General features: G+C 40.2%; 1 protein-coding gene across 1 annotated transcript; it reads right to left on the reverse strand.

Annotated features, from left to right (window-relative positions):
* Positions 1 to 1,246: 1,246 nt before the first annotated feature.
* On the reverse strand, positions 1,247 to 24,048 carry LOC104501627 (serine/threonine-protein kinase D3-like; the record flags this gene model as incomplete). The annotated part of the gene is made up of 6 exons (XM_010145466.1): positions 23,758 to 24,048; positions 11,687 to 11,825; positions 9,864 to 9,995; positions 9,020 to 9,177; positions 5,885 to 6,074; positions 1,247 to 1,324 (listed from the first exon to the last, which is right to left on the reverse strand). Coding segments are annotated over exons 1-6 (988 nt in total), but the record flags the coding sequence as incomplete, so codon positions are not given.
* Positions 24,049 to 24,308: the final 260 nt, after the last annotated feature.

A 24,308-nucleotide genomic window follows, 5' to 3' on the forward strand; every position in this document is an offset into this window, starting at 1 on the left:
AGGTGATGTAAGGAGAGCTCAATTTAAGGATGGAAGAAAGATCAAAAAAGATAAACAACTCCTTCATGCCCACAAAAGAACTGCATGAAATTGTAGTTCCTAAACTATGCGCCCCCATACCTTAGCATCATAAGGGTGGTGAAAGCAGCCTGCAGCTACAACATATTGCACACTGTTCTTCATGACCACCAACATCAAGACCCAGACAACACTCTTGGAGCTGGAGAAGGCAGGCATGAATGGACGGGATACGTTGTGCAATGGCAACACCTGAACGGTTAACAGGGCTGCTGCCCAGGCCTCTGAATCAGGTTGCACAATTGTGATCTGCCGCATGTCATCAATTTTATTCCCCTTAAAATTATGTGTGCCAAGGATTTAAGATTTTGGGCAACACAATCACAGAATGGTTGAAGTTGGAGGGGACCTTTGGAAGCCATCTTGTCCACAATCCTCACGAGCCCATCCCTCCAGCCTGTCAAAGTCCTTCTGGATGGCAGCACCACCCTCTGGCCTATCAGCCAGTCCTCCCACAGTCATCAGAAAACTTGCTGAGGGTATACTCTGCCCCACCATCCAGATCACTGATGAAGGTGTTGAACAGGATTGGACCCAGAATTTGCCCATGGCATACACCACTAGTTACCAGCCTCCAACAAGATTTTGTGATACTGATGACCACCCTCTATGTCCATCCATTCAAATAACTTTTAATCCACCTCACTGTCTGCTCATCCATTCCACATCTCATCAGCTTAACACTGGTCAAAAAATTAGAGTTGGTGTTTCTGGTTTGGCTTGGTTTTTATTCTTTTCTCTTTTATCTCATGAACTGCTGGGCTAATTCTGGCCATTAAAAAATCATGGATATGAGAAAGTCACAGAAAATGCTACTTGTCTTTAGATACTAATATTTTAAAATATATATTTCCTGGTGAATAATGAGCAGATCGCTCAAGGGAAGTAAAAAATCAAGAAGCCTTCTCAATGTACAAGAATTAAACATCTTATGTGATCAATCTCAAGCAACGTATACTGGACTTGCCAAGACTGATTAAGTAAAATTAAAGTTACCAGAGTATGTTTTACAGTGAATCTTTTTAATTGTCAAAATCTCAGGTGAAAAAAATGGGAAGATAAAACGAAAAGACATAAAATACTCAAAGATGAAGGAACCAAAAGCTAATGCTTCTTCTTTAAGCATCCAAAGATCTGTTACTATTTGAAGGCTTGTTTCTCATCTTACCTCCGTTGAAAATCACCTCTCCAAGACAGTCTCTAGGTACTTTAGGTGCACAGCGTTTGTGACAGTTGAATCTGCAATCTAAAACAGAAGATACATGAGCCCATGATACCAGAACCTACTTCTACTCAGTAACGTTCTATCATTCACTGCTTCCATCACAAGCTTCAGCTCAGATTCCTACATTTGCATGTAACTGAAGACAGCACCAATGAGGTCACCTCCAGAAGGAAATTAAGTCTTGTCCTGATGTCACATGCTGGTTTGACCCAGCGCTCTATATTATGTCAGCACTACCTCAAAAACAGTTTTCTACTTCTCTAGCTTTTTCTGTAGTTATTTTTTCCATTATGATAATTTTTCCCATCTTCTCATTTGTTCCACACATTGTTTTCCATTGCTACATGATTTAAATGTCTCATCTCTATCATTTTTCCCCACCTGCTGCCTAAGACTTGCAGCCTTCAGAGCCTCTCAGATCACACACTCTTATCACAGAGCAAATATGCCGCGCAGCAAACCTTTACAGTCCAGTTCCCCTATCACTCAGGTTACAGATTTGACTAAACACTGAAGCTCCATTTCTGCCTGCTGACACAAGGCACACAGAGTAACACTATGTCCAGATCTGGCCTGACACGGACATGGAATCTAAACTGGATGTATGCCATTTCTGCATCCAAGGAATCAAATGCAGCCTACTGAACAAAGTCCAACACACACAGTATTAGTAGTATTAAAAGGAATTTCCTTTAATAGCAGCATCACTGTAATTTTCAAGTCTGTATCAATATCGTGAATTTCAAAACTCTCTACTGTCCCCACAACTGTTTTCAAATTGATAATTTAGCCCCTTTCTGCTATCCAAAGAAATCTCATTCTACTTTCCTTTTAAGTCCAGACAAGAGAAAAATCATTATCTCCCCATTTTTAGTAGCAGAGAAGACAAACCCTAGAGCAAAATACAGTACTGTTCAGCTTCTCAGTGCTGATCAGGAAGCATCCTAGGAGACCAATGAACTGTACTTCCTATAGCACTGTTTTAACTCCTTACTATGGAGTACAGTTACTTCGCTAGTTTGAAGGGGACCAAAAGAAACAGAGTTTTCAAATCACAAAGTCATAGAATTGTTTTGGTTGAAAGACACCTTTTAAATCAAGTTCAACCATCAATCAAGCACCATCAAGTCACCACTAAACTATGTCCCTTAGCACTATTTCCACATGTCTTTTAAACACCTCCAGGGACAGTGGCTCCAACACTTCCCTGGGCAGACCAGTCCCGTGCTTGATCACCCTTTAAGTGAAGAAACTTTTCATAATACCCAACCTAAACATCCCCTGATGCAACTTGAGGTCTTTTCCCCCCATCCTGTCGCTTGTTACTTGAGAGAACAGATTGAATCCCACCTCACTACGACTATCTGAAAGGAGGTTGTAGAGAACAATAAGGTCACTCCTCAAACTCCTGTTCTCCAGGCTAAACAACCCCAGTTCCCTTAGCCGCTTCTCATAGGACTTGCTCTCTAAACACTTCACCAGCTTCATTGCCTTTCTTTGGACATGCTCCAGCACCTCAATGTCCTTCTTGGAGTGAGGGGCCCAAAACTGGACACAGTACTCAAGGTGTGGCCTCACCAATGCAGGGTACAGGGGAACAATCCCTTCCCTCCTCCTGCTGGCCACACTGGGGCTGATACAAGCCAGGATGCCATTGGCCTTCTTGGCCACCTGGGCACACTGCTGGCTCATATTCAGGCAGCTGCAACCAGCACCTCCAAAACATAAAGAAAACAAAACAACCTCTAGGTTGTTTTCTGCTGGGCAGCTTTCCAGCCATTCTTCCCCAAACCTGTAGCGTTGCAGGGACCCAGCACTTGGCCTTGTTGAATCTCGTACCACTGGCATCAGCCCATCCCAGCCTGTCCAGATCCCTCTGTAGAGTGTCCCTACCTCCAAGCAGATTGATACACCTGACCATGTTGGTGTCATCTGCAACTTACTGAGGGTGCAACTCAATCCCCTCATCCAGATCATTGATCAAGATGTTAAAAGAGAACAGGCCCCAATACTGAGACCTGGGGAACACCACTGGTGACCAGCCACCAACTGGATTTAACTCCATTCACCACCACTCTCTGGGCCCAGACATCCAGCCAGTTTTTGATCCAGCGAAAACTACACTCATCCAAGCCATGAGCAGCCAGTTTCTCCAGGAGAATGCTGTGAGAAACAGTGTCAAAAGCTTTACTGAAGTCTAGGTAGACAACATTTAGTGGATGACATTCCCTCATCCATTAAGTGGGTCACCTTATCATTGAAGGATACCAGGTTAGTCAAGCAGGACCTGCCTTTCATCAGCCCATGCTGACTGGGCCTGATCATCTGGTTGTCCTGTACATGCCACATTATGAGGCTCAAGATGGTCTGCTCCATAACCTCCTCCAGCGCCGAGCTGGGCCTGATCGCCTGGTTGTCCTGTACATGCTACATGATGGCACTCAAGATTATCAGCTCCATAACCTTCCTCGGCACCAAGGTCAGACTGACAGGCCTGTAGTTCCCTGGATCCTCTTTCTAACCCTTCTTGGAGATGGCATCACATTGGCTAACCTCCAGTCAACTGGAACCCCCCACCCCAGTTAGCCAGGGCTGCTGATAAATGATAGAAATTCGCTTAGTAAGCATTTCTGCCAGCTCCCTCAGTTGTCTTGGGTGGATCCTATCCAATCCCATAGGCTTGTGTGTAGTAGATCACTGACCATTTCCTCTTGGATTATGGGGGCTTCATTCTGCTCCCCATCCCTGTCATCCAGCTCAGAAAGCTGGGAACTCTGAGAACAGCTGGTCTTACTGAGTACTGAATGTCGTCTTTGCCTCACTCTTTATGCTCAAGATGGCCTCCAACCTACCAGGGAACTAGAGAGACTAAGAGCAAGTCAATCTTAATAAATCAAACTACGTCCATAAACATTCTTGGGTACTGCAATGCAACTCTCCAGTCTACTAAAAGTTAGAAACCTACTCTAGCACGCTTTTGCCCCACAGCATTAGCACAATCCCAAACAGTTCCCAGGTCTAGTCTGTGTATCAGAGTACCTCAAGAAACTTTTCACAACAGGCAGTCTGCATGCAGCCACCCAGACTGGGCTGCTAAGAAAACTTGTTCATGAGCACAAGTCTTTTTGTTCTAGTTGACATCAGTGCCCAGGAATGCTCCTGGGCACATTTAATTTATTACCACAAGTATAGCTTTAGCACCCCAAAGATCATCCTCAGAATCCAAGTAGAAGCCTGGATGAATTCATGAAATCCAGGGCTCTTACAGATACTCAGAAACACGGTACTGCTGAAAGACCCTGAGCTTTGGGAACGTGCATAGGGAAGTCAGTGGGAAACCTGAAGAAACTGCAGAAGAATATTTGGATCTTTTGGTATCAATTCCTGATACATTAAAAATACATATAGAATCATACTGCATAAATGAAGGCCTATTAATGTACTTATTTCTGTCTTGTGCATATACGTAATGTTTCTCTAGGTTTGTTTTCCATGCAAAAATGCTATTTTTGTCCAGTGTCATTCAATTCCCCGAATCTGATGTATAGCCCCATTTGTTCAGCTGGATATACAATCACAACAACTGTACATGGTCAGTAGCGTCTATATGTTAAAATTGCAAATCACCTTTTTCAGGTGATCATTATTTATGCACGTATATATTATGCACGTATCCAAGAGACACAATGACTGGGAAAAAAAATTATCAAAACCAGTTCAGGATGCAGACTTGAAACAGACTGCAAAGACTACAAATTAATAACAACAGAAATGAAAGACAATACCACCTCTTTCCTTACACAAGACAGCAGTATTTTCAGTCAAAAGAAAGTTAACACAGCTATAAGCTTACAATTTTTGCTCTCCTCTACCAAAAATAAAAAGCCTGAAAATTTATTAAGCAACCTCCTTCAAAATGCTGACCTTTCGTACTCATGTTTGACAAACTTACATGAGAGAAATGGAAAGTCCTTTCAATATTAACATTTGTGATTCATTACTACAGTTGTTTCCCCGCAACAAAGCACTATTCAGCAACAAAGAGGAGGAAGAAGATCATGATGTCATAGTTATGCCCTGGGAACTGCATGGAAGAGTCAAAGAACTGAAGCCATATTTAACATATGCTAAATAAAGAATACACAGCTGATGAAGCCTAAGCTAATTCAGGAAAGGCACCTAACGTGTATAAATTTTTCCAAAAGACAATAACCAGGCGTCTGTACTAGAATTTTATCATGGAAACTTACAAATTCTTTAGTGATGAGTCTAGAAATCAGACTTTGAGCACAGGGAAGTATTTCCCGTTTTTATTAATTTAGAATAATCCTTCTAGAATTAATGTGTTCCCAATCTACACATCACTAAATCTTACTTTTCACAAAAAGGTACAATGCACAGTCTACTAAACTGAAAATGAGGGCTGCTGTAATCCTCTCGGAAACATGCAATTTTTCAAAAATTACACTTCCCCATTTCACAGTATACAACCTTCTAGCAATCAAAACACAAGTTGAAATCAGTTTTAAATACAAGACCTTCACTGAAATTTATCACTGCAGCAGAAAACTAAATGTTTACCTTTACACTGCATTCCTTGGCGAAAAAGGCCCTTGAGCAGCCGTTTGCAATACTGGCATATGGTGGGACGAGTGTAAGAATGAACAGCAAAGGTATGCGGAACCTTCACTCTGCAAAGCACCATCTTTTCCATCCAGATGGGTCGGCCACTCCAGGAGGGAATCCTTTTACTGGGTTCTGGGCAGCAGCGCTGGAATAAATAAGGTATATGTGATTTGTACCAAAACAGTTTGGCTGCCACGACAGGTGAAGTCCCTGGTGACTGAAAAAGAGGAAACATTACACCCATTTTTTTAAAGGGTAGAAAGGAGGACACTGAGAACTACCGACCTGTCAGCCTCACCTTTCTGCCCGTAAAGATCATGGAAGAGCTCCTCCTAGAAGCTATGCTAAGGCACTTGAAGGATAGGGAGGTGATTCAAGACAGCCATCACAGCGTCACCACAGGCAAGTCCTGCCTGAACAACCTAGTGGCCTTCTATGACAAAGCGACTACCTCAATGGGAAGGGGAAGAGCTATGGACGTCATCTATCTGGCCATCTGTAAAACCTTTGACACGATCCCCCACAACATCCTTCTTGCTAAATTGGAGAGGTAACGGTTTGATGGGTGGACTGTTTGGTAGATAAGGAATTGGTTGGATGGTCTCTTCCAGAGGGTAGTGGTCAATGGCTTGATGTCCAGATGGAGATCAGTGTCAAGTGGTGTCCCTCAGGGGTCTGTACTGGGACCAGTGCTGTTTAGTATCTTCATCAATGACATAATGGGATCAAGCGCATCCTCAACAAGTTTGCAGATGACACCAAGCCAAATGGTGCAGTTGACAAGCCAGAGGGATGGGATGCCATCCAGAGGGGCACGGGCAAACTGGAGAATTGGGCCTGAGTGAACTTCATGAGGTTCAAGGTACAAGTTCTTGCACCTCTGCAGAGAAGTATTAGGGGTACAGGTGGATGAAAGGCTGGACATGAGCCAACAATGTGCATTCACAGCCCAGAAAGCCAAATCATATCCTGGGCTGCATGAAAAGAAGCACGGCCAGCAGGTCAAGGGAGGTGATTCTCACCCTCCACTCCCCCCTGGTGAGGCCCCACCTGCAGTACTGCATCCAGGTCTGGAGTCCTCAGCATAAGAAGAACATGAACCTGTTGGAGCAGGTCCAGAGGAGGGCCACAAATATGATCAGAGGGCTGAAGTGCCTCTGCTATGAGGACAGGCTGAGAGAGCTGGATTTGTTCCGCCTGAAGAGAAGGCTCTGGGGAGACCTTCTTGCAGCCTTTCAGTGCTTAAATGGAGCTTATAAGAAGAATAGGGACAGTCTTTTAGCATAGCTAAAATACATAAATACATAATACATAAATACATAAATAGCATAGCTGTTGTGACAGGTCAAGGAGTAACAGTTTTAAAGTGAAAGAGGGGAGATTCAGACTCGATGTAAGGACGAAATTTTTCACAATGAGTGTGGTGAAACACTGGCACAGGTTGCCCAGAGAGGTGGTAGATGCTCCATTCCTGGAAACATTCAAGGTCAGGTTGGATTTGGCTCTGGGCAACCTGGCCTAGTTGAAGATGTGCCTGCTCACTGCAGGGGGGTTGGACTAGATATACTTTCAAGGTCCCTTCCAACCCAAACTATTCTGCGATTCTACTTTAGGAGAGAATTAAAAAAAAGTCACTGGGTCCGGAGGGAAATTTTGGCTCTGAAACTGACTGGATAAGAAAGCAACCTGGCCAAAAAGCTTTAAGAGGACATTCTGCTATCATAATACAAAACTAAGAGAACACCTGACAGGAAAGTACGCATGAATATTTCTACAGAAGAGAAAACACTAGAAATTCACTTCTACACTTTTTTTTTTTAAGGAACCTGGCAAGGTTCAAAAACAGCACAGACAGACCCCCATACAGAGGATCTAAATGGATAACACTGGAGGTAGGCAAACCAAATCCAATCAAGCTATCAGTTTTAAAAAGCAATGTATTGCATGCCTGCATAGCTTACCAAGTTAGGCACAAATATTTAGAAAATTAAAAATAATTTTGGAAATTAAACACCTCAAAAATATTTGAAATTAATTTAAAACAAAAATTCAGCCATTAAAGCAAAAAAGCATTGAGTATCACAATGAACATTCAGCAGGTTACCTACATCTACAGAAAAAAGGAACATGACCTTGTGATTCTGAACTAAAGCATTTTAACATTGCTCAAAGATGAACTGCAAATACAGTAGTGTATTACTGACCACCTAAGCCAGGTATTTGACATCACATAGCAAAGAAGAGGTGTCAGAGGTATTAACGTAGAAATCAAAAAGTTAAATTCGTTGATAGGAGAAATGGTTACAATTCTATGTTCAATAAATACATCTTACCAATAGTTATAATCATCACAATAAATACTTTTAATGACTCAAGACTACCCTTCATAGCCTCTAGCTAAAAAAAATTACGTTCTTGCATTAGACAATCTATACAATTTATATTTTAAACTATGAAATTTGTTGTAAGGAATAGAATTAGATAAGCAAGAGAGACTAAGTGCTAAAAGCAATGCTTTTACCCCACCGTGAAAGCAGCAATGAAGCAAATGGATCTAATCACTGCCTGTCCCGTCCTACGATCCCAATATAGTTGCAGTATAACCAGTAACTTCTCAGCAATCATCATAACAAAGAACTATTATGGATGACAGTAAATCCTTCATCCCCTACACTCTCCTTGATAGGGCTTGGGTTTTTTTGGAGTAACTCTCTGAAAAGCTTAACAGCCTATCAGGAACACTCTCTCCTCTCCAAGCATAAAAGCTTACAATTGGTACTCCTTTAGCCAAGTAACTATTCTATCCTGCAACCACAGTTCCCAGAGGCCATAAAACCATGAGTGACAGGCTAGCAACAAAATTATACATAAAAGTTGTCACTTACTCCCCGTTTCACTTCCCACAGTAATAATAGTTATCAGTAAGTGCCACAGCCTAGGACTCACCAGATTTAAAAATGAACTAAAACCAATCCTAATGGATAAGCTCAACTTGCTGGTACTCATTATGAGCCCCTTGCAACACTATTTAGTTCCTCAGAGGTTAAAGGATTTAAAACCAGAAATTGTTTCTCCTTTCACATTACATACTTCTTCAGAGGCAGAGGATGTGTATTCAGCTTGTGCTGGTCTTGGAACTGAAAGCCCTGCTCCTGGTAAAGACACATTAGACAGACGCCTCTTTCTCACTCCACTGCAGTTATTTGGAATCTTGAAGGCACATCGCTTATGGTAGTTTAACCCACAACCTGAAAAAGAAGGTTTTTAGACAAAAAAATTTCTAACATTCAAAGTAACAAAAATAGTACTATTATTTTATTAAAGCAGTTTAAAAAAAAATCACCCTGGAAAATGCTAAAGGCAGAAACAGATTGCTGTTAAATTCTCTTATTTTAGTGTTTTTGATGTGATTCCCAGAAACAGCTTTTTTTGCACTATTTGCTGTAATACTGGTCTCCAGTAAGCCCAGCTCTAGAAACAAGGTCAAAGACCCTGAAGCTGCCTATCACCCTCCTCATTTCTCCCCATCACTTCCTCACTTCAGAGTACAAGAGCCAAGGAGAAGCCAGTGAGGAGGCAAGCATCAGCACCTGACAGCAGGCTGCAGAGTGCTCTGCAGCCAGCTGGATGGGGGCCACAAGGCAGGGGGATTCCCCTTTGGGAGTCTCTCCAAAGTATGTGCTCCTTGTGCAAAGAACACACACTTGTAAGCTAGCTGTTTTTTCCAAAGCATGAAACAGTAACACTTCTTAACTCATCTGCCTAAGGTCACACACAGTTGGTGTTAACACAAGGATCAGAGCTTGGGTTTTGTGATGCATTACCCCTCTCAATTCTATTCAATACTACATTTACCATGTGCTAACATATCCAGCAAGATATTCCTCATCGTATATAAACACACACAAAAATGCACTAAACATCACAGACTTACCTTCACATTTTAATCCTTGTCGTACCAAACCCCAAAGCATCTCTCCACAGTAGTCACAAAACGTAGGAGCCTTATAGGAATGCACATAAAGTGCATGAGGACGGATCTGGAAATCTTCAACTGTAGCCAAAGCTTTTAAAACATTGCAGTAAGTTATGGTTCTTGCCACAGGACCAACAAGGATTTATGGGACATGCATGTTGTTTTAAAAAGGGCAGATTCAAAGAACACTAATGAGCTGTTTAGACATCAGTGTTTTACCATATACCATTTAAATATGCATTTACAAGATTACAAAAGTTTTCAGTAAACTTTTTTATTGAGGAAAAAAATACATTGGATTCTGTAGGCTAATGGCCACAACTAATCAACATTGAGTCACAATGTTGAAAACCTCACTAATATGAGAAGGCAAACACAGGAAGCTTTGCTAAAATCAACAGTAAACATTTGAAAGAGCATTTTTAAGCTGTTTTGTAATGTATGAAATTTTGAAACAATCGACAGTTCTACAGGTCAGATTTTTACTTCTAAAACTTTTTTTCAGTAAAAGGTTTAGATTGAACTCTGTGTGTATCAAAACAGAACTGTGGACAGAACTTCTACGGAACACTGGAAACTTCACTAGTAATGTTAGTTTTCTTAAACAAGCACAGATGCATTTAAATTATTTTTTGTCCTGTTTCTTTGGAATGTAAAAAAGGAAAAAGTGGTATTTTACACCAACATCAGCTTGCTCTGATGACTACTATTCTTTGATCAAAATACTAACACTTCATATTCAGATTCTCATGTCTGAGTTTTAAAACCTTGCTGAAAGATTTGCATGTCTTCAAAATGCCTTAGTTTCTGGTGGTCTGTCTGTTTATAAGGAAACTGTCAGAGATTGTGAATAAGCAGCACACAGGACAAGTTTTCCTAACACGCCATTCACCAGAAGCAATGAAAAGCTCAGAGCAAGGTGATCAACTACTGAACACCCTAGATAAACCTACAACAGTAGGTCCTGAAATGCAGCCAGGGTATTCAGCCTTGTGACTCTGGATATTTTACTTTATTGACCCAATTTACTAATCTAATCCTAAGTCAGCCAAGTGATCTCTGCCTAGAACATAACCTCAGTTTGGCATTTAGTCCTCAAAGTCTGAAAGAGCTGCTTGATGCTAATTCAGCTTTTATTTGTAGTTTAACTACAGCTGGCTTTTGATCGAATTCAACAGAGTATCGATGAAACACATAGAAATCAAATCAGTTGGGGTTTGTGGCGGGAGGGTTGTCCTTGCTATTGAAGGGTAATAAACCACTCTAAGGACTTTATCATTTCAAATAAACTGTTTTCAAGCACTATAATAACCCTTAAGAGGCTGTCCTTTATAGGTATGACTCAGCAGCTACATTTATATGAAGCCTTTCAGCAGTATAAACCACCAATAGTAAAAGCTACAGAATAAAAAGACAAATATAAGTAAAAGAAAGCCAGCATCAGGGTTGGAAGAGCAAATTCTGAATCCTAGCAGCATTCTGGCAAAAACCATTATAATGAGTTTATATTATTATAATTATAAACTCATATTATTAGGATTCAGATTTGTAATAAAAAACCTGAAGAAGATTAAAACAAGACAGTGAAACAATAACAAAACTGAGCACTGAAACATCAGTATCACTTAGATTTTGTTGGAAATCTCCACCCCAAAAAAGTGACCTAGTACGAGAGTTAAGTAAAAGAGGTCAAGGCAAGTATGATAATAGTGTTCTATGAAGTCCTATTTTCTTTTAATTCCCTGAATAAAGTGCTGTTCTATTGTTGCAATAACACCTACCAGAGAGTACAACCTCAACAAGATCTCCCTCATGAATCTCTTCTGCTGATGTAATTCGTTGCAAAATATTATCTGAGTTCAGGTCATGACGGAAGAGGAGAATTTTGTCATACATGCCAAAGAAACCACACTCTGGGAACTGTAATAGAAAGCAAAGTCAAAATTAACACACGCTCTTTGATAATCCTGTCCATAAATGTTTTTAATAACAGCTAGAGAACTTGAGTATTTTAAGTGTTCCATGGAAACAAAATTAATCTGCTTATTTTTAAGGAACTGAAGCATTTTCTGAACTCAAATGTAGCGTAAAAAGGTAAAAAAACCCCAATAACACAAAATGGAAAACACCCATACCAAAACAAAATGAATCAATACCAACTTCTTCCCCCCCACTAACAGCGACACTTTTTTCAAACCTGAAAAGAAAAAAATGTTAGGGAGTTCGTTTCTTCGGGTTTTTAATCTCTCAGACCTGCATAATCAGTCTGGCACCTGAAAGCCAATGCAGACCTTTCTAACTCAGATACCACCATCTGTGACCCTTATTGGGTGAGGCAGATAAGTCAGCTCAAGACATTCCAGCCCCACCTGCCACACTTTTCTGGAGGAGCAATCCACGAGAGGTTCCATGTCATTGTTCTACAACGGTTTAGATTTGCAGATGCAAGAAAAGGAAAACTCGATTCTCCACAAGGACAAATGATAATATGGCAAATCCATATAGGAAACAGATACATTAAGTAACAAGCCATTTTACCATGGCACTTCACTGAAAATAGCTTTTTTATTCTGTCTTTTCCCCACTCTTCAAAATATTGTCAAGTGTGAGTAAAACAACTTAAAATGAAAAGCTTAAAAGTAAACAAAGTTCCCAGAAAAAGAGACCTGTAATGAGTACTAATCAACCAGCTCCTTTGGCCTCTTTGTCTAAACCAGAATTCAAACTTGAGGTGAGAATACACACAGAAGTGCTCCAAAGAAGAAAACTGGAAGAATGTGGGGGAAAATATGGAAAATCACACAACAAACTTACAATTAACTTGGTGATAGACTATAGTTCGGTAATTTAGATCTCGCACAGTCAATAAGTAACAGGTCTACACTGCATGAAGCTTGGGATACATTAATTGTCCTTATCTAAACTAGTCAAAGACTTGTTTCTACTAACTCGAGGACATAACGAAGGTGTCCGTCATGCCCGTTGTTTTCACACTCTCTTCCCATTCAGAAAGAAAATTATTTCCTCTTTCTGGTAGCAATTTTATCCGAAATCTGAATCCCCATGCTCTGGAGACCATACTACCTACAGGGCCAGGACGTGTGCTGTTTAACCCATACCAAAGCAAAGGACAAACCTGGCAAAATTATACTGGCACTAGTAGATATTTAATCCGCAGAACCAAGAAACTCATCTACCAGGCTGACACCAAAGCAACAGGCTGCTTCCTCTGCCTCCCAACTCACGTTTAGGCTCCCTACATAAATTTGATACTCTCTCATACTCTGTACAATAGCCTTGAAGGCAGATATGACAGTAGCATTATACTCCACCCAATCAGATGCTTTTTAAAAACCTTTAAACAATAAAACGCTATTGTTTAAAATTCTTGGGTCATCTGGAATGACCTGTAAGAATTCCTCTCTTATCATACTTTATTTCAGTATACTCATTCGCTGATTCTTCTCACTAAATAGCAAATATCCATGAATATTCTGGAAATTACTTTTTTCCAATCTCCCAAAGATTTTTTTTTTAAATCAGAAAATCAAATAAAAAGCTTGAGAATTAGTCATGCTGCCCAAACATGTGCCTCAGCATCTCTGCAAGTATGCACAAGACTTGACTTTGTATTCAAAGCGTGCATAGATGCAGCACACTAGTAGTTCTTCTGAGGGAACGGACAGTTCTTCATGCCTGAAACAGTGCGTAAACCTGCTTTAGGTTCTACCTCAGAACTCCCTCAAAACTGTGACTCAATTAACAAGAAACCAAGTTATATTTACATTTTTTAGTAAGTGCTGTAAGATTTTATTCCTTGATATTACACACACTGTTTAGCCAAATGTCACATCTTAACACTATCGTGAACAACAGGAAGCTAACACATCAATGCTCCAAACAGTTGTATCCTCAAGATAACTTCTGTTTATGGTATATCAATTGCATCATACTGCTGAATAACTTAATTCCAACAAAAGGGAGAGAAAATCAGCATGAATATGGTATGTATCTGCCTGCAGATAAATATGACACTCTTTATTAATGGTGATATTAATTTCAGCTGCTGGGGGGACAACTGAGGATTCAGAGAATCAGTGTGAACTACTGCCTCTTCGTACTAAGTTCATAGAACTACCTACAAACCAGAGTCTTCAAGGAACCTCTAAGATATTTCACAGGTCTAAGTCTCCTTCTTTCGATAAAAATATGATTTGTTTATCTTTTTTTCATAATTCAAGACCATAAACCTTTCGTGCAGCTGCCAGACCCTACACATAATCCCCCATCCCAGCAATCAGAGATGACATAATCGCATACCAAGAAGCACTTACTTTAAAAGCTATGACCATATGTATTCTGCATGTGCACCACTTACCTACTCACGTACACATCTTGGATTTACTGAAACGTTTTAAACATATCACATCAAATTTTGGTGACTAAAAAGCATTAGCTGACACAATAACAAAAGTTACACGTGAACACTCAAATCCTCTTTGTGACAGCAAGCAAAATCATTAAAAACGAGACATTCCATTCCTCTAGAAAGGATCATCAATATTAATTCCAAAGTTTGTAAATAACAGTATAATGCCAAGAATTAAGATTTGGTTTTCAAATAAATTTCAGGCAAAAGCTAAATTAATTTCTATGGAATAAAAGTATTGTAAAAAAGCAAAATAATCTATTATAAATTGTTAGAACTGTTGGCATCGACATCTTTCTTTGGTTCTACGTTAATTAAATTGACTTTTAAGCTGTGTACCGTGAACACTTACAATACTGCAGTGATGTTTTGCTGCCCCCTTCTCCCCAAATAAGCATACATACATATGGATGAAAGGACTGTGAATGGTTGTGTGGTTTTGTAACTGTATTATTTAACCACATTAAAGACAATTCCTCTATCTATGAGCTTCAGCTTAATCAGTAGCTTCTAGACCAAGGTGCAGAATCACAAGGTCATGTCTAAGAAGACTAATAATAATAATACATGCCAGAATTTACTCCAGAAGTCTATCATTAAATGCAGACTCTGTATGCAGTTTCTATAGATACATGTGACAGACTTCACCCAGGACACATTTTTCTATGCATTGTGCATGCCTAATCTCCATTTCTGAAACAATAATTCCAAAACCTAAAAGCATTAGAACACAGATAACCTGTTCATTGGTACTACAAAGTTGTAGTTGCTACAAGGTTTTCCTGAATCCACAACAGAGACAGGCATGGCTGAGGAACCTTGAAACAGTTCCTTTACGTATCCTGCCTGTTAGGTTAGGAACTTGTCTGCATGTCCACAAGGGAGCATAGAGGAACAACGCAAGTGGGGCAGCCCACACAACACCCTGCTCAGCTCCTCCCAGGCCCATCATCACAGGAACCATCGGCCCACCAAAGGCTCATTTCCATATGCCAGAGGAGCACAGAGACACAAGGGCAGGTGGGGAACCCAAATTAAGGACCCCAAGAAAAGGATACCCTGTCCAGGACTCTCCCAGGGCTGTCACAGGACAGCCTCAGCCCCGGTTTCCAGTCATAAAACTCATCAAGATAAGTCAACACTAGAGCACCTTTTAGACTAAGAAGGGTTGCTGCCCAGTGGTATGGGACGCATTACAAAACGCTGTGGGATGTTTATGGAAGTAATCAGGAAAAAATAGGGGGATAAGAAGACAAAGAGAGGCTGGTCACTTGTAAATAGCAGCTGGTCAGAATAACTGTCTGGTGCCTCATCAGCACCATCTGTCCTCTCTTTTCATAAAATTCCCTTTCTAACTGTTTTCCTGGATGATGGGTTCTCATTCTGAGCACATGGGTGTGAATAGGGCAGTCTGAATGCCAGCAACTGGAGGCAGACCACAGATCAGAGGACCCACATATCCGTGGTGCTAGTGACTAGAGAAAAGAATGAGTGAAATCAAAAGCTTGAACATCGAGGTACCAGCAAGACCCAGATCCAGCGACTGCTACCGGGCGATAGTGCCTGAGTCCAGCTACTGGAGACATCCACAATTTTTTGTGTTGATGTGCTTTTTTTCATGTGTGTGTGTGATCCCACTATAGACCTTCACACTGAACCACCTGAGAAGTTTATAGCATGAGACTCATTGCTGCTGTTTGTGCTCATGTGAGAGTTCCGTGTGTCTGCCTGTGTTGATCTGTATGTATACGTGTATGCATCACACACCTGTATCCAAGTGCCTGTGCATACTGGGAATCCATGTATTCCCAGTCGTTCCACCTGGGCATGAAGCTGTAGCAGCATCACCTCTGCCAGGAGGCTGTAGGATTCAACTGTCCCCAAGAAAACCTTCCAAGTTGATGAAAAAGCCCTGCACTTTCCTCGCACAGCTCCCAACCCGAAATTCCCCTGTTACAAAAGAACAGACCCTAACACAAAGGTTCCTCTCTAATCACTCCATTCCACACACTTCTGCCCCCACTACAGTCCTGTGTGCCCAAGCAATGGAAGCGCTGCCTGGCTGCCCTCTGCATGGCCGGCCTCGATGAGCTGCAGGCGGCCCATCAGAGCCCGTGGCTATGGTACTTGGCCAGGCTTTGATGGTGGGAGCTGTGCAAGCAGCTTGAATCTTACAGACGTGCAGCCCCCTGCTCTCTCTTCCACCCCTCTCTACATTTGGGAATACAGTATTCCTTGCTAGCACCTCAGCCAGAAGGCAGAGGTGGACTGCTGGCCAAGAATAACCATCATCGATTAACAAGGTTTTTATTTCAAGTGGTATCTTTAAACAGAATTTTTACGCAAAGCTGAAACTATGTTCAAGTTGTACACTATGAAATTTTTATCTCGGATCCAGCTTTTATAGCCTTCCTTATGCTCCGTTACATGAAGCTGTTAAGGAACAACTCTACCCAGTTCATTTGAAGTGTTAAGAGCTCATAATGTAAACTTGAAAACAAAACTCAGAGCAGAATTTTTTAAAGCTTACAGGATTAAACAGCTATTACTTTCCTGCATAAAAGCCCAAAGTACCTGCACAGTGACTCAGAACACATAAACTGGTAATCCCAGTATTACTAGGCTTCCTAAAAGCAAAAAGGAGATTGTTCCCAGCGTTAGCAGTTCTAAAAGCGCATCTAACTCCAGGAAATCACTTGCGGGAAGTCTACGTATGAGACTGACTGTGCCAAAATTTATCTCTGGTACACCAATACCATCAGCTTACGTATGCAATCCTTTGTACTTGGGCGGTGCTAGCACAAGTAACGCTACTAGTGCATTACTGCAGTTACACTGAGGAAAAACAACTGGCATCATGCATCATCTAGAATGCTTACCTGCAAGTATTACAGTATGTCTAGTTTTTATTAATAGTACATTACACCATTCTTTTCACCCAGAAAAATTAAACATACAGCAGCCAGCATTGCTGGAGCGAAACACAACTGAGGCTTCTTTCTATCTTGGCAGTAACTGAAAAATCCCTCTAGTTCATGTTCCAGGACTTTCTTTACAAAGTTCTGGAACAGACGCCAAAAATTCACACTAGGGAAAAGTGTAGGCGGATATCGTTTCAAGGTCCAATATCTCATGACCCGTCATAACTCAAAACAAATGCTTCAAACCACTGAACGTTAATTCCAAAGTCTAATGGTGCAAAACATCTATTACCTTGGAAAGTCTCTTCCTTCACTGAAATCACTCCCATCTATTACTCTGCATCCCTACCCAGCTATTCACTCCCACTCTTTAAAATCATGTGCCAACACATTATCACACAGACAATTAGCTTCAAACATGTTACATGAGATCTTTCCCTCGCCAGATGCCTCAGTACAGATGTACTTGGACTACTGCTTGGCTGGGTTTTCCAGCATGCAAAGTTATTACCATACTGGACATGCTAACGTGCCCTGCATATTCTAGCTCCATGTCCCAAGTCCTCCAGCAGTTCTCATCCTCTCAGAGGCACGTCTGCTTCTGTGTTTCCACTCTACTACTCTGCTAGTTTAGCTCGTATGAAGAAAGCAGATGACAAGTCAAGAACACAGACCAACAGGGGGGGAAGAAGATCTGAACACAGCTAATGAATACAAAACATGATTTGCATTCATTTTAGAGCCATTCAAAAATAAGCACCATGAGCTATCACAAGCTTAACCTGCAGAAAAACCCAGAAGGATGGTTGCCGTACTGTTACCCATTTATTACACCGAATTAAGCTGTTACTGCAAGAGTTGTAGAGACCCATTTGTAATATGGATGGATTGTAATATAATCGTTGTAATATGGTTCTTTACTTCACAATGCTTTATTACTAAAACATCTGTTAACACTTGAGAAATCATATTAACCTTCAAGTCAACACCTCTGCCACAGTTTGATTAGATAGCCATTACTATGATAGCTTCCAAACCTTTGGAAGACAGCTCATATTAATTCCACATGTTTTGGTCTTTTCACAACGTGACAATTTAAAGCCTTTTTCTCCCCCTTCAGCAGCCCTCACTGGTTGGACTTGATGGTCTCTTCCAACCAGATGATTCTGCAATTCTGAAGAGCTAGCTATACAAACTACTTTAATTCAACCCCATTAAAACTCGAGTTCTTAGGTATATACAGGTATACAGTTAACTGTCACTTAGAAAATTCTACAGAAATACTTGTGTGTTCTTCATGCCAGGCTTTTTTCCCTCTGATCAAAGGAACATGTTTGAACACATCTCCTGATCTTCCTTCCCACCGCATCCCAATTTACTTCATCTTCAAAGGAAACTGGCTAGTTTTCCAAACAATCCAAGGACTTCAGTCATATTCCAATCATTGAAAAATAAATCCCACCTAGTCTAATTAAAATAATAGGCAGGACTATCAAAAAAGTGCATACATACTGACAGGACCATATTCAATTCAGATTATTCAAATTATTGACCAAGATATACAATGTACCAGGACTACAGCATTTATAAAAATGATGGAAGTATGAAACTACGGAAACAGTAGACAGACTCATAAGCAGGAGTAATATGCAAGATTTAACTGCTTTTAAACACAGCTATACTTCCAGTGACTGTTCTCAAGACCTTACCCAGGTCAGAGTCTTGAAGAAATATGAGCATGAACATGCTAAGTACCTGCGTAAGTGGCTGTCAACAGATTAAGGCCTGAATTCAGGCGAGCAAAAACAGCACAATGTGGGGGGAAACAATCATGGAATTAATACTAGTAAGAAAGCATAAGTACTATTGGGAGAGGAGACATTTAATAAAAACCGTGACACCTTAAGGACTGGCTATAGAAAGAAAGGTGATCAAAACACCCAACATGAAAAAAATAGGAAAAAAAAAAAAGGAAAAGAAAGAAAGAATGAAGAAGCACAAAGAAAGCCAGGAATCAAGTAGAAATAAGATTATACACAATCATGAATTTGCTGTTGAGAGACAATCACAGGTGCAGTTGAAAGACAGTGATCATGTTAGGATGAAGAATAATTAAGACAACCAAAATATTACTGCTAGCAAAACCAAAGAGACCAAACACACCAGAGTTACAGGAATCAAGCTGAAAGTAACAGGTGCTAGATATGGGCTTCAAGCCTATAGGTACAGGTAAGCAAGACAATACTGAGACTATTTCAAAGAAAGAACTGAAAAAAGTACTACATATGGAAGAGTTCAGCAATAGCAGAATTGAAACATTGTTGGTGGAGAAGATTTAAGAATAAACCTGAAACAGGCAGGCCATGGAAGAAAAACTTAGCTTTGGAAGAAACCAAGACACAAGATAGAACAAAAAAATACTAGGGTGGATCAAGTTCAATACGAAAAAGTTAAACAGACAGGAAATAAGTGCAGGAAACATGAATGAAGCATTAGAAATATGTACGGGCAGAGAAGAAGAGATGAGAAAATGTTTGGTTTGGCTTTCTTTTTTTCTTTTCTTTTTTAAATTTAAGACATGAGAGCACCATACAGAACACAGAGAGCATAAATACAGAAATACAGAATAAAAATCCAAGAGAGGTTTGTTAATCAGACGTAAGACACACCCCTTTAACTTCGCTAAGTGGTGACTGGGTGGGTTCAGTGAAGTGGAAAATGTAGTTTGGAAGATTAAGAAACAGATAACAGTGTATCAGTGCTCAAGTCAAAGAGAAAGCAACCGTTAGAAAGGATCACAACAATTTCAGGCAAGCACCCTAAGACAGGAGGGCAACTGGCCTACTTCAGAGCAAAATGTAGCAAAGGCACTGGAGGAAAAGTATGTGAAGAAGAGGGTGCTGAGTATGACTGAAAATGAGGAGGATGAAGGACAGGTTCGTAGATTAAAAAGGAGGGCAAGGGAAGTTTCTGAATCATTACAATAAAGAATCATAAGTTTAAGAAGAAAAGTTATGAACCATCTTGCAGGTACTGATAGTATACAAGTAATAGAACAGAACAATCAAATGCCTTTCATTTATAGCTATTAGTTTAACTAGAACAACATAAATAAGCTAGAATAAAGCCTTTATAGCATGCTGTCCTACATAATTCAAAGTTTGTAGGAGGGAAGCATCACCACACTGGAGTTTTTAGTTTTAAGATAAGTAAGCCCTATGCACTACTACATGTCCTCTCGTGAGGAATGAAGAAACAGCATTTAAACACAAAACAGGATTAAGAACCTGCCTCTGTAGTATCTGATCATTGTGAGAAGACATGCACTGCCCATCTGCAACTTAAGCTACACATTTTTCTGCTTCTAAATACACTCCCTCTATTCCAGCAGTCATATCTGTTCATGCTTTGGTTCCTCTTCAGGCTCTCCCCGAGAAGTATGTGTGGTACTTTAATATACAGCCATTTAGATAAAGAACGAACAGAGAAGACAGATAGAGACTATAACCAAGAATCTTCTGAAGCATCCCTATAAAATCTAGAGGGTTTTTTTTTCCTCAGGATTTCTATTGAGATTTCCAATATGCAATACCCCTAACTGCTCACCAAATTTAACTTTAAACTTGAAAAAAGGTTTTGCTCCCCTCCTAATGTTTAGAATATTTTTAACAGAGCTGAAAGACACATCAAACATTTGCATTACTCATCTTGCTCTCCTTGCAGACATATCTCTTTAGTTTCAGTTCTGCTGATGCTATTTTAATTACTCCTTTGCAAAACTTTGTGGACTTTCAGAACTTAAAGAGGGCCTATAAGAAAGATGTGGACAATCTTCTTAGCAGAGGCTGTTGTCAAGAGGTGATGGTTTTAGACGAGAAGAGGGAAGATTCAGGCTAGATATAAGAAAGAAATTTTTTTAAAATGAGGGTGGTGAAACACTGGCACAGGTTGCCCAGAGAGGTGGTTGATGCCCCATCCCTGGAAACAGTCAAGGTCAGATATGATGGGCTCTGAGCAACCTGATCTAGTTGCAGATGTCCCTGATCACTGCAGGGGTGTTGGACTAGATGACCTTTGAAGGTCCCTTCCAACTCAAACTACTCTGCGATTCTATCATTCTGTGAAAACCTGAACAAGCTACACTAAACAGCAGCATCTGAAGCAGGAAGCACAGTTGACCATCGACAATACAGCAAGACTGGCAATACAGAAAGCCCTATGAAAATACATTAGGTAAACACAGCACTTATTTCCTAACTAAACTGTTCTCCAACACAGGCTTTTGTGGGACTGTTTTCCCCACAGCTGATTAATTTCCCCTGAAAAAAATAGACATAAGGCATAAGTTACTTTTCTGAAAACTTCTGAGGATGCTGTAATTACTTTTACAAAGATTAAAATCCATCCTCCTCAGAGATCTGCTGTAAGTCCTAATCAACTTTTTTGATACTGTACTTGCAGCTTGAAATAGTTAAGGCAGGCAGTTCAAGCTCCCAAGCAAACGATAAAGGATACTTGAAATTTTTTGTTCCAGGTATGTAGAGAAATACAAGGCTGAAATGTGATTTAAAAACACTATTAAAAATAAGCACAGAAAATTACATTTACTTTTAGTAAAGATAACACTCAAATAACAAAAGCAGCTAGAAATTATTCCAATTTTAAAAAGATATTTCTCCTTTTTCATTAAGGAAATGCAACAGTAAATAGACACTGCTAACTACAGAACTATCACAAGAACAAACTACACAGTACTCCAAAGCTGAGGGCCAAGAACCAATCAAGAAAAAACAGTTTAAGCAGGCTGTGGAATACCAAAGGAAAGGGAAGCTTTAACACTGTTGAATCTCAAAGGCATACCCAGTACCTTCAAAGCTTTCAACTGGAAAAAAACGGCAGCCATATGCATGACAGCACACAGAAGAACATAGTTTACTATTTTTACATAAATACAAAATTATCTACATATTAAACTTGAATATTTAATATGTTTGCAACAGTCATCAGATCTATAACAAAAAAATGTCACAGCAGAACACATGGCTGTAAAATAGAGAGAGGGTGGAAGGAGGATATTGCCACTTGTGCACTGGCTATAAATCTACTTATGAAAGATGAATCCACCACACATAAGGTTGTGTGCCCTGATAAGTTTGCCACCTGTGAACATGCTCTCATTGAGCAGTCATCTACTGGTAGCCTCAGCTGCAGGAGAGCATCAACTGAATCAAAGCCAGATAAAAGAGGAAAACTCATGAAATCCTCATCAGTTCTGCAGTAGACTAGGCTCAACATATTAAGAAGTCTCTTGAGCTGTAATAAGAACTTGAGATAAACTTTTAGCTGAGCCTGCCAGAACAGAAAGGAGGAAGAAAAGTAAGCGTGAATGTATTTGTTTCCATCTTTAAGACAGAAGACAGGAAACGTGCAGATGCAAAGAGGACGAGTTGATACAGAAAGAAAAAGCAGCCCCTAAAATGGCTGCGAAAAAGTGCCTCTAACATGCATAGTACCAAAAAAACCCACAAAACAAAAAAAACCCCAACAACAAAAAACTTTACTCAACTTCTCTCTTCAGAAAGAAACTAACATGCTGAACTACATTTTGATATCCCATGAAGTTATTATGAAATCAGCTTGCTTGCCAACTAGTTTGTAAAATTATGGAAGAAGCAGTTAAGTTATGAGATGAGGAAAAAAGATAGATGCGCATATGCAAATGAGAGTTCATACAACGTTTGCATTTACATTCTTCCAAGCTACGAAGTGAAAAAGAATCATCTAATTATAAGAATCAAACATAAATACGAATCACAGCAATGAAAGACATAGAGAAAACAATCCACTACAAAATAATATGCATTCAAGTCCCTCCCTCTCACAAATCCCCAACCAAGATACATTTGAAAGTATGCTCAGATTTTTTTTATTTCTTGGTTGACTCTCTCGCAATAGAAATTATGCTGATAACAGTCCTCTCATAAGAGTAACGGATGCATTCCTTATATGGAAAAGTAGTAGCTGCCTGGTAGGGTTTTTAATTATTAACTAGAAACCAGAAGAAAAGCTAGTAACATGCAAGTCTGCGGGTCTGCAGTGCATTTCTGTAGCCACAGTTGGTCCTTTCCTATGGCTGCAAGAACACTCCTTAACAGCAGTAAGCATAAACTAGTAAAAACCTAACACATTTGTGACAATAACTGAAAGGAAAAACATAGTCTCCACATTGTGAAAATTACTGCAGAAAATTTACTACTACAACTTATTTTACTAGATTTCACAAGAAAGAAAGAAACAGGGGGGTTTACTCCATTTAAATTAAAAGCTTCCATCTCGGAAGTTAGCAAAATTTCTTTGTGTATAACTGCAAGTATCTAACACGAATCTTTGTCTGTACCAGACTTCTTGGCACGTTCCAGTCACACATCATTATTACTAGCAGTGTTTTACAAAACAAGAACAAGCATTGCTGTCTGCAGAACACGGTTGTGTTATACCCTACCTTCTGGTAAACTATAGAGCACACGAGGTCTTTAACAGCAGAGAGGGACAGGTCCTGAGCTTCAATGGTGACAGTCTCTCGAGTGAGACCGATCTGCAGAAGGAAGGAGACACCATGCATAGAGCCCCGGGAGTTGGTGAGGCTCTGGGTACTGCAACTGCCATTGGAGAGTCGACTGGAGAGCCCCGACTGGGGACTTGAAGACAAAGTTGGGGTTTGTGGTGCAGCAGCATGACATGTAGGTGGGGAAAACTTCTGTAAGGATGGGGGAGAAGAGTTGTTTGCTGACATCTGACTTGCTTTACTCTGTCAAGATCTCCCTAGTAGTCAAAACCTAAGAAAAAAATGTTTTCAGTTCTTGGTTTGAAATGAAAACCAGGATAACTTTCCCTTTCTTAGTTCAGTAAAACACCCCTGACCAGTAAAACTTAATTTTCCCTTTCATTCTGTGCAAGCCAAAGAGTAAAATAATTTCAGCTGTAAGTTACTTTAAATTAAAGGTTCTTTTTCCACAGTTACAATCAGCTGATGAACGCAGACTGCCTGTCCCC

The sequence above is a fragment of the Buceros rhinoceros genome, unplaced genomic scaffold (genome assembly GCF_000710305.1).
Source record: "Buceros rhinoceros silvestris isolate BGI_N320 unplaced genomic scaffold, ASM71030v1 scaffold18971, whole genome shotgun sequence".
Taxonomy (NCBI): domain Eukaryota; kingdom Metazoa; phylum Chordata; class Aves; order Bucerotiformes; family Bucerotidae; genus Buceros; species Buceros rhinoceros.